Source organism: Cadophora gregata, assembly GCF_030347475.1.
Source record: "Cadophora gregata isolate MNR1 chromosome Unknown scaffold_13, whole genome shotgun sequence".
Taxonomy (NCBI): Eukaryota; Fungi; Ascomycota; class Leotiomycetes; order Helotiales; family Ploettnerulaceae; genus Cadophora; species Cadophora gregata.
In genome coordinates, this window is record NW_026695936.1 from 1,928,074 (window position 1) to 1,939,348 (window position 11,275).

An 11,275-nucleotide genomic window follows, 5' to 3' on the forward strand; every position below is an offset into this window, starting at 1 on the left:
TTCAGCTAAGTACTTTAAAAAGAAGATAATATCTTATCCCTTAAGTATATTATAAGAGCTAGAGTAAAGTCTAGTAAACTATTATCTCTTAATCTCTATACTAGAAGCTAATTAGTATATTATCTCTCTAGTCTTATTAGAAATAATTTATCTCTTTTAATATTAATAAGAAAAGAGACTTTATAAAGAGTTTAATATATAAAAATCCTTAAAGGCTCGGATACTAAAATAAAACTTAGCTCTTTAAAGAATTACTTATTTATATTCTCTTTTAGCTATTTTAATACTTTATTTCTATATTATTAGAAGTTATAATCTCTATAGATAAAAATAATATATTAAGTAAGTTCTAATAAAGTATTTATTATATTTAGTTTCTTTCTTAATTACAATTCTAAATCTTATTTAAAAAAGAGCTAAATAATAAGTCTAGTAATAGCTTAATTTCTTATTTATCTAGCTAAGTATTCTCTTATACTTAAACTACTATCACTAAAGTATTAGTAATATATAATCTTTTCTAATATTAAATATAGACTTAGTTCTTTAAGAAGTAGTTCTATAGTTCTTATTATTAATTAATTATTAACTTCTTAAAATTTTCTATTATTTAATCTAGAAAGTACTTCTAAAAGTCTTAGAATAATATCTCTCTTTAAATACTTTTTCTTATAGAATAATCTATAAATCCTTAAACTAGATTATTAATATTAGCTTTTATAAAACTTACTAAAGATACTTTAAGAGCTAGTATTTTATTTCATATTCAAGTTCTACTATTTCTAACTTCTACTCTAGATTATTTTATAACTTAATCTATTAGAATCGTTATTATATTAAAAGCGATTTATAAGTATTCTAGAAGTATTTTTTATATTTCGGAAATATCTAATTAAATAGCTTTAAAGATATCTTAATAACTATTATAAAATAACTATTATTCTTTAGTAATATAGAACTTACTCTACTTATTAATAAGAGTTTACTAGTTATTTTATAAGGCTTACTCTACTTATTAATAAGAGCTTACTAATATAGATTTAGTGTTTTATTCTAAGAGTTAACTCTATTATATTTAACTTATCTATTTTATAATATAAAGTAACTACTAATTAATATTAATATTATACTAGTAAATAAATAATAAGTATATATTAATATATATTAAAATTTAAAGTTTAATTTAAAAGTATTTAAAAAGTATATATTATAAAGAGTATCTAAGAGTTAAAATATATACTACCTCCTAAATAACCCCCGGTTCGTATCCGAAAGAGGTCTACCTCTTAACTAAGATTACTTATACCCTCTAATTACTTCTTATATTTCTATAGTATAAGTCTATAGACTAATAAAAAGCTTATACTTTTATATTAATTATTAGAAGCTATATAAAATCACTTAAAAAGATAAGTATCTTTTACTCTTAATTTATAAAGTATTCGCTTAGTTAAATTAAGTTAAAATCTTTATAAAAATAAATATCTAAAGTATATTTTACTAGATTTATATAAATCTTAGTTTTAAAGAATATATTACTTTTTATACTTAGTATAAAAGCTATAAGTATAAAGCAATATTATTTAAGTTAATAAATAGCCTAGTTATATTCTAGTGATATATAAATAATAACTACTTAGATAAATTTCTATACTACTTACTTAAATAATATTATTATTTATTTAAATAACTCTACTAGTATATGTCAGAATTCTTTATACACTTCTAAATTAACTAAGGAACGCTCGAACTGAATAAAGAGGATAATAATTTATTATTATTATAATATAATAATACTACTATTTTATAGTCTTCTTTCTCTTACTACTATTTTTTATAAGCTATCTGTATTAATAAAGTATATTAGTAATATATAAACGAATCTTCTTTAATATAAGCTTATCTTATTTCTCTTATAACGCTTTTTTAATATCCTTATCAGAAAAGAAGTGTTTTTAATAAATCCTCTACTTAATTATATTTTAAATACCTTTAATTAGGTTCAGATCTAGAGACTACGTAAGGTATTTAAGGTTTACTACCTAATTAAGCGTTTTAAACTATATGGTAAGACCTTCTTTCCTTATTCTATAAGAAGAGTTACTATTCTCTTATAAATACATTTGATTTTACGTATAAAAGCGTTTAGTTTAGACTAGATTAATATAGATAAGAAAGAGCCTTTTAATATAGTATTTTTAGGTTATATAATTACTTTTTACTCTCTTTTTAATCTTATATAGCTTTTCAGCTTCCTAAACACGTAATTATTCTTCGTACTTCTCTTAAGTCTTAGTCTTTAGTTAATAATAAGGTTTCAAAGGTATAAGAGGTTATTCTTTAGAATCTTCCTTATTATTATAGAACTTCAGTTTAAGTGCCTTCCCTTACTAATTTATTTATATAATAATATAAAACGTAGTTTCTTTTATCTCTAGCTTTTTCTAAATATTCTTATTAGCGTATCTTCGATTCCCTTTTTCTTATTGAAATATATAGCTTATAAGCTACGCTTTTAAGTCGTAGTAAGCTTTATTTGTAAAAGTAATATAGCTTTAGAAGTTTTTAATTATCTTTCTTATATGTTCTTCCTTATAAGTAATATATTCCTTCTTATTTTTTCTAAAGACCTGCTTTTTAATAAAGGCTATTTTAAATTAATAAGTATTAATAAGTTCTTTAAGCTTTCACTAGAGCTATTATTACTTTATAAGTAAGTTATAATACTTGATTTAAGCTTCGTAGTATTAATCTTATATAGGGTTCTAGGTAAGATCTATAAGTATTTAATATATAGCTTTTATAACCTTAGACTTTCTTCCTAACTTCTTTAAGACCTTCTAAGTACTTTGAAAAGGTTTAACTTTAAATATATCACGCTACTGCTTTTAGTATTAACTCTTACTCTCTCTGATATTCTATTATTAGTATAACTCTCTAAATAAAAGCTTTAGAAAGTCTTAGTTATACGCGTCGAAGAATCGCTAGCGCTTTCAAGTAATAGCTTCCCTATTTAGTCTAAGTGAAAAAAGAGGCGTATACCTCGGATTTATACGTGTTCTTAGTACTATAAGTACTATATTCGTTAAGTTATAATTAAGTAAAGGTAAAAGAAGTTAAAATCGTATTTTAGAGTTAACGCGCCAAGAGGCACGTGCGCCAAGAATTCTAATACATACTAGTGCCCTTTAAAACATAAGAAATATATTAAAAAAGTACTTTAGCGCTTATAATAATATAGACTTTTTATAAATATCTAAAAGAGTAAGTTTTATATTAAGAATATTATATTTTTTTTAGCTTTTATATTATTATTAAAAGTATTAAGATTAACTTTAAACTAATAATATATATAAATAACTAAGAACTTCTTAAGATAATTTAAAGTATTTAGTTATTTTTAGGATTTTATAACTTTTACTAGAAATTTATCTTTAATTATAATAAAATTATTAAACTACTAATAAGACTTATTAAAGCCTTAGTTCTATTTAAGATAATACTAACTTAGCTAGTTATATTTTAAGCTTTAAAAAAAGCTATTTTATCTCTTATCTATTTTAAATACTATATTATATTATAAGAAATATAAATTAAGATTAATACTTTTAATAAAGTAATCTTAGAAGTATTATTATAGAAGTATAATAATAATTAATACTTAATTATATTCTTATCTAAGATTATAAACTTTATTAAACTTAATTATAATATCGATAATTAAGAAATATTAGTAATTATATATCCCTTTACTTATTAAAGAGTAGAGCTAGTATTAGAAATAGGATATTAATAGTTCTAAGTATTCTTAGATTATAAAGTACTTAAATACTTTATAACTTCTAAAAAGCTTATAAAATAATAAGCTTATTAGTTAAAGATTCTAGTAGATTTCTATTTTATTATTATATATTACCTTAGAAACTAAAATATAATAATAAATATATTATTATAAAGAGTATAAGATATTAATAGATAAATTAAGATAAAAGATAAATTATATAATTAAACTTTAATCCACTTAAGCTAATTAGACTTATATATCTTAAAAGAACTAAAGAAGTATTAAACACCGACGTTATATAAGCTTATTCTAGGTTTAGTATATACTTAGTAAGTATATTATATATATAGTATACTCTTATCTCTTAATTCTAAGAGGTAATATTCTTTTAAATATATATTTTAATACTATAACTTCTACTTAATTAAGTAAGCCCTTTATTATATAAAAGCCTACTCTACTATTATATAATAAGAAGCTTCTAGATATATACTACTTAGCCTTAGTTAAGTTTAAGCTAAATAATAAAACTAATCTAGTTATAGAGCTTATTTATATTAACTAAACTTATAAAGTTTTAATAGTTTAATAAGAAGAATTAAAGGAACTTACTTATAGTATACTCTTTAAGAAGATAGCCTACTCTTATTTAAAAGTCGATTATAAGTCTTAAATATAAATAGCTTATATACGTAACTTATCTAGTATATTTATAACTAAATCTTTATTACTTACCTTAGAAAGTCTAAGATATTTAGCTTATTTTATATTAAGTACTATTAATAACTTACTTTTTAAATAAGTACTTTAAGAATAAGAATCTATTTAAATAAATATAAAGTAAGAGTAAAAAGTCTAAGGTATCTTAAAAGTATATCTTAAGTAAGATAAGACTTTATAATATTAAATTAAATAAAAAAAGCTTACTTTTAACTCTAAATTCTATCTTACTAAAGACTTTATAACTTATTTATATAAGCTTTAGGATTTTTATTAAGCTAACCTTATAGAACTAGTACTACTTAAACTACTTCTTAAGTAGCTAACTATATAAGAAGCAGAGAATAATAATATATATAATAAACTAGTACATAATACTATAATATTTAAGATAAATCATAAAAAGTTTTTCTATAGCTTAGAGATAAGCCTTCCTTAAAGAGAGAAGTAATATAATAAACTGATTATAATAGGCTAGTTATATAAGTAAAGCTAATATTATAAGGCTAACGTTATAAGGCTATGAAGCTAAAGTTATATAATAAACTTAGAACTAACTTAGTTTACTAGTAGTTATATCTCTCTTATTTATTTTTAAAGCTCCTTAAGAATCTCTTTCTCTTATTATCTTTTTTATTTTATATTATAGCTACTAATAAATATTTATTATATTATTATACTAGTATTTAATAAATTATTTATCTTTTTAGTTATTTAATCTATAATTTCTAAAGTGAAATATATAGTAAAAAATAATATAAGATTATTAATATTAATATCTTTAGGTATCCGGATCTTAGTAAAGTAATCTAGTAAATTTATTAAGTAATAGGTATTATTATAGGTTTTAAAGGTATAATATCTGATCTTTAAGTACTTATATTTATAAGATTAGCCTTTATATCCTCTAATATTATAATAATAATAAAAACAATGATTTTAAGTAAGAAATAGAGCTTTATTTATATATTAATAATACGCTAGGTTTTAGTGTTTCTTTAGAATAACTATTATTTCGCTTCGGGACCTATATTAATTCTAATGGCAGCGTAACAAATAAAACAGAATATATATTATATAATAATAAAACATCGTTAATTAAGAAGTCTTTAAACATATTATTATTATAATATAAGTTCTTATAAAAGTATAATAATAATATATCTATTTATAATATATATATTAGTAAAATAGAGGCTTTAAGTTACTCTTTATTTTATAACTACTTATAAACGATTACTTAAACTCTAAAAGCTAACTACTTATAATATTAATCTCTAGTTTTATTATTACTCCTAGACTTATTTATATAGATGATTTAATTAACTATAGTTTATTAATATTAATACGCTTATTTGAGCTAAAGCTTTTAATTTGTCTAATCAGCTATTACTCTTAATATCTTTCGTATAAACATAATTTTTTATAAGATATTATAAACTATAGTTCTAATAATATCTATATTAAATATATTCTTTAAAAACTCTATAATCTTATCTTAATATATTTAAAGCCTCTTATCTTAAAGTAGCTTAATTAACTTTTTTTATTTCTCTTATAATAACTTTTATTAGCTTCTTAGAACAAGGTAAAGTATAGAGATCTTATTTAACTCTCTTTTTATAGTAATATATTATTTATTCTATAGTTTTATAAGTGTTAATAACTGATTACAAGTAAAGTCAGTTAAAAACTACTCTTATATTATAAGGTACCTAGAACGCGGGGAGTAAAGAGATAATATTATATTAACTAAAACTTAGAGAGAGTTTTAGAGCTTAAGAGACGTATAGCCTTTAAGAGCTGTAGCCCGAAATAGCAAGAGCCTCTAACACCTTAGAATATAAAGTGTATCTTTAATTCGTACTATAATATTAATATATAAATAAGAAACTATTTATATAACTTAAATATTATATTATTAAAAAGATTAATAGTTAAGCTTTAATTTAAGTTACTTATAGTATATTTTAAAGGTAATTTAATAGTATAGTATTAAAAGGCGCAAATATAATAAATAATAGAGATAACGCGATTTCGCGATTTTATTAAGGCTCGGTAAAGTCACGTTTAAAGCTAGTTACTAACATTACTATATAGGTCACGTGTGCTGGCTTTAGCGACTGACCCGCGGATTCTAACTAGTTAGTGGAACAGCTGTAACTAAGACTTAGTTAGCCCGCCCGACACTTGCTAAAAACTTCACCGAGAAGTGTCCTTACAGAACTATACCAAATCTACCAATTGACACCTGGAATAACGAATAATAGATGGCTTCGTCAAGGCTGCACGAAACAGATGCAGATATGTTTCTTGATACTGTTGTGACTTTTCCAGACGGCTCACGCTATGAGCGGCTCGAGCCGATCACAAACTTCAGGAAAGACGATGACACCGCGAGGATTTTGTATCGTTGTCGAAGAAGAGCAGACGGGTTACTACAAAGCGAAGGATGCGATGATATATATGTTATGAAAGTCAAGTTTCAGTATGCCAATTGTCATCACGCATATATAAAACTAGACATTCATAGCAACTTACTATTGAATAGGGTTCCTAGTGTAGAGTTCAAAGAAGCCGTAGAAGGTCCAAATCCAGAGACATTGGCAGAGTTACACGCATTAGAAGCTTTTGCTACAAGAAAACAGGGTTCGGTACCGCATCTGGTAGCATGTAAGTGTGCCTAAAACATGAAATGTTCCAACTTGGGATGTGTCGGGATCTTGGAGAGACGCACGTCCATTCGCCTCCTAAAACCCCACATCTGGCTGCTGGCTAATGTACTTGTCATTCAGGGAAGGAAACGACCCAGGGAACTGGCGGTCTCTTTCCGGGGGGCTATTTGGTGATTACTGTCATGACTCTTATGCCCGGAAAGACACTTCTCGAGCTCGGTTTCTGGAGCCTGAAATCAGATGAACAAGACACGATCCGGAATGCGTTTTTAACAACGCTAAAGTAAGATCTATACTGTTCCATACGACCAAACGGCTGATCGACACTTAAAGTGACATCTGGCGTTGTGGCTTTGTGCCCTATGATCGCGCGCTCCGGAATATATTGTGGGAAAAGGAGACGAAGCAGTGGTAAGCTACGAGAGCAATAAGACAGCCGCGCAGTATTTTGTCTAACTCAGTACTATTTGGTATAGCTCGATCGTGGATTTCGAGCATTACCATGTGAGAATTGATCCGATATGCATGGACGAGAAGGATGAGATGGCGCAGTGGGGTATTTTACAGCGACCCGCGCTGAATTGGTACCAAGAATGGGCTCGCTCGGCTCCCAAGAAGCCTCGCTGATACCCGTCCTTGAACGCTGTGTGCGAGTGGCACCTATTGTGGCAGGACTACGTACCTGTAAGTTCTGCTGCTATGTGTTCAAGTATGGCGAAGACTGTAGTACCCACCCGTAAAGGGAGGCGAACGAAAATAACACAGAGGGTACCGTTTACTATTGGGCCATACTGTTAAAGTCTTAGGAACCCGCAGATACGAGTTTGACATTCTCCTCTGGGTCAGACCTTGTTCATTCATTTCATGTGCCACCACTGGCAACGGTAGAACGAAAGCTATACGAATCGTAGAGCAATAGCTCAACGACACAATCTTCTGCGCTAGTGTGTAGAACCCCGTCTGTATGCTTCACTTTGAACAACCCGCCATGACAACGTCATTTGATCGAGTGGTGCCTTCCCTTCCCTATCCGTCACAATTGATATCGAGGATCGACTTCCGGAAATTTGGGTCCTAGAAAAGGTCGCTAACATACCCAAGGTTGGAAAAAGTCCGTAGTCACTGCTCAATCTGCAATATTGTTGCTGAAAAAATGTAAGAACTGTCTGAGTCCCCTCCTTCTTACTACTTTGCTTGCACCTATTGTCGTGTTTACAGCAACTCGACACAACATACTTTCAAGTAGAGGAACCAGAGTATATGATTCGACCCAGGGATGAACACCGACAGCATTCAGGAATTCAAAAGTAAACCACATGATGTCCAAAACATCACAGCTCTATACGCAGTCAGACAAGGGTCCAAGGGGTATTTTGGATTTCTGTGTCCGTCCATCCAGGGCTGATGCCAAAGCAAGTATAGAGAAACCAGCTTTGGATACGCCACAGTGTCGTTGCCCCCAGAAAGGGGCAGTCTATGTCTTGTCTTCCATACTGATCCCCAGTAGTATGCGTGCCAGGATACTAACGCATCAAATATAAATACGACTATTGAGGGGTCAGTGCTGCGCGTCCGGTTTTCGTATGTTTGCGGTGCTTGGGATTGTGTTTGAATAAAACAATCTGCAGTGAATATAGTTGAAAATTGGGAAAAACTATACTGTATTTCGGAATGCTGGTCAGTGGCAACACGATTAGACGTAGTCTTGTCGCATGACAGTGCCGCGATGTTTTATTCAATGTAGAATAATACAAAGGTAAAAACAACATCCAGAACACAAAGAACGCTACTCATATTGCGACATTCAGACAAGCCACTCTCCTTGACCCCAAAGCACCTAACGATAGAAGAAGCTGAATTGCAATGAGCATTGGCAGCTCTATGATACGGTACTAGAAGAGTGACTTGTCTCCTCTAGCTTAGACTGGCTGTCCATTCAGGAACGTAGAGCATCAACGGGGTATTTTCTATTCAAGAGAGTGTTTGCTCCGAGCGAGAGGCTGCTCGTCAAGTGAGGACGAAGCTACATGCTGTTATAGGTATCGCTGTACTGTGACATTGACATTCGTTTGGTCCAACACCAATGATCTGTCATACTATATCAGCATTGTAGGAGTCAATTGGTCGTTGTTAACCAGTCAGGTCATCTCTTGGATTATGTGACGTGGGCCCACAAAGGTGGTCGTTGAGATGATGGAATAAACCAACCTTCGACTTGCTGGGTCAGATTTCTCATCCCTTCCAGATTTGTCTCGCCTCCTGCTTCCCACTAGACAGATAATCAAGCATTCAGTACCAATTACCAAGCTCGCTCAATACATGCCGGGATCTGCTTACCACTAACCACTAATTGGATGAACAGTTAGTACATGTCTTTACCCAAGCGTGACATCAAGGAAACAAACATTGTAACAAGATACAAACCTATAAGACCTCAGTTATCACTTACGTTTCCAACTGCCAAAGCAGCGTACTTCTTCGTCCTGTGAACGTTTCCCCAAATACAGTACCACAAAGCCGTTACCATGTATGCCTCTGCCAGAGCTCCGTTCAGACCTTCTTCCTCGTACAGTGAAATGAGCTCAAGAGCCATATCTGGGGTAACATTTCGATAGTTTTCAGCAGTAAACAGAAACAAATATTTTCGTAACACTGCAATACGCTGAAGGCGAGTATCAGATATGTTCCTAAGCTGCTCAGGGGAGGAACACAGTCTGCACTGGCAGTCAAATCCCCAGTGCTCTTTAATGTGATGCTGTCGTGCTGCATATATCTGCTTCTCGTCGATATACGAGAATGTGAGTTCTTCACCCGGCTCAATGGTGCGGGTCGCGTGGACTTTGTGCACGAAAGTACGTGAATCGAACGCAAAGCGTGCCTAGGGAATGCGGCATGCCGAAGTCAGTTATCGAAATAAGCGGTGTTGAAGTACTCCTTATCCCAAGGTAAAGAAAGCAGTCTCCTACATACGTTTGGTCGGCAGTCATGATTTAATCGGGCTGCTTCTGGAACTACGATACCAAAGCTCTCTTGTGAAACACCGAACGTGGCACTGAATCCGTTCGTTAGAAGAATATCCTCGGTTTGGTCTCCACCGAAGTGACCAGCAAGATCGTAAAAACGCCCTCTCGATCGTATTGGTAGGGCTGAGATGGACAAACGTTGCAACAGCAGCCTATCCGCCCTGTTCATATCAATCATTGCTCGTTCTTGGATCATGAAAACAGGTGTTGACGACAAGATCAAATCACCCTTCTTGAATGTATAGTTGCTAATGAGCCCCTTCCCTCTTCCTGGTAAAGCCTTCTCAAAGAAGTGGTCTCGCCTTTCAAGCTCATGAAGGGGATCTAAAGCCGATAGTGCACTGCGAACATTGGAAGCAACCGAAGGAGATGCAATAATGGCCAGACCTATAGAATGATGATCAGCGGACGTTCGTATCAGGTTTTACTGCAATGCAAAGTCTGCAATGGGAGACTGGCGGGCAAGGTGAAATTTGTTCCGAAGGAGCAGAACAGTTCTTACCACGACCACGTGCAAACCCGGAAAACACGTAGAGACAGTAGACCGAGGAAGAGCCTCCGGATTTTATGCAGTCTCGCTGGTAGCTGGGCATACCAATGGAGAAATCTCCGTCCACCTTTAATTCTTTTGGGCATATTTTGCTCTCTTTAGATTCGGATATCCAGAGTAGATCGAGATGGAAAACAGTCTGTAGCGGTGCTGGGCACCATGTGTCAAAGGATGGTCTCGGTGCTGACTCTGAGCTTTGAGGCAGAAGAGGTACTTCATGCCTATCGGCAAACACTTGCGCTAATAAAAGAGATGCTCCAACAAGAAAACGTAGGGCACTCATTTTGATTGTCTTAAATGTTGTCGGCGACTAATTGCCGGTTATGTGGGCGGCAAGGCGAATGCTTATAAACACAGCGGATGGGGATCTGTGCATGCCTAGCCCGTGTTTCACGACGGCACACGGAAACAAAACTGCAACAGAAAGGGAGCGCTGCTCGCTGGAGAAACAAAGTACTCAGACAGCCAGAGTCCGTTGATGCCCCCAATCTCGAGATATGCAGACAGCTATTGCCGCCGCTGC

General features: G+C 31.3%; 2 protein-coding genes across 2 annotated transcripts; one reads left to right on the top strand and one right to left on the bottom strand.

The window, feature by feature from the left end:
• Positions 1 to 6,810: 6,810 nt before the first annotated feature.
• Positions 6,811 to 7,806, top strand: ONS95_004085 (uncharacterized protein; the record flags this gene model as incomplete). The annotated part of the gene is made up of 5 exons (XM_058497428.1): positions 6,811 to 6,992; positions 7,056 to 7,177; positions 7,300 to 7,462; positions 7,513 to 7,590; positions 7,656 to 7,806. The coding sequence occupies 5 exons, from the start codon at positions 6,811 to 6,813 to the stop codon at positions 7,804 to 7,806; spliced, it is 696 nt and encodes a 231-aa protein (XP_058353371.1).
• A 1,528-nt stretch (positions 7,807 to 9,334) lies between these two features.
• Positions 9,335 to 11,035, bottom strand: SET5_1 (SET domain-containing protein 5; the record flags this gene model as incomplete). The annotated part of the gene is made up of 5 exons (XM_058497429.1): positions 9,335 to 9,448; positions 9,517 to 9,525; positions 9,629 to 10,057; positions 10,150 to 10,589; positions 10,705 to 11,035. The coding sequence occupies 5 exons, from the start codon at positions 11,033 to 11,035 to the stop codon at positions 9,335 to 9,337; spliced, it is 1,323 nt and encodes a 440-aa protein (XP_058353372.1).
• Positions 11,036 to 11,275: the final 240 nt, after the last annotated feature.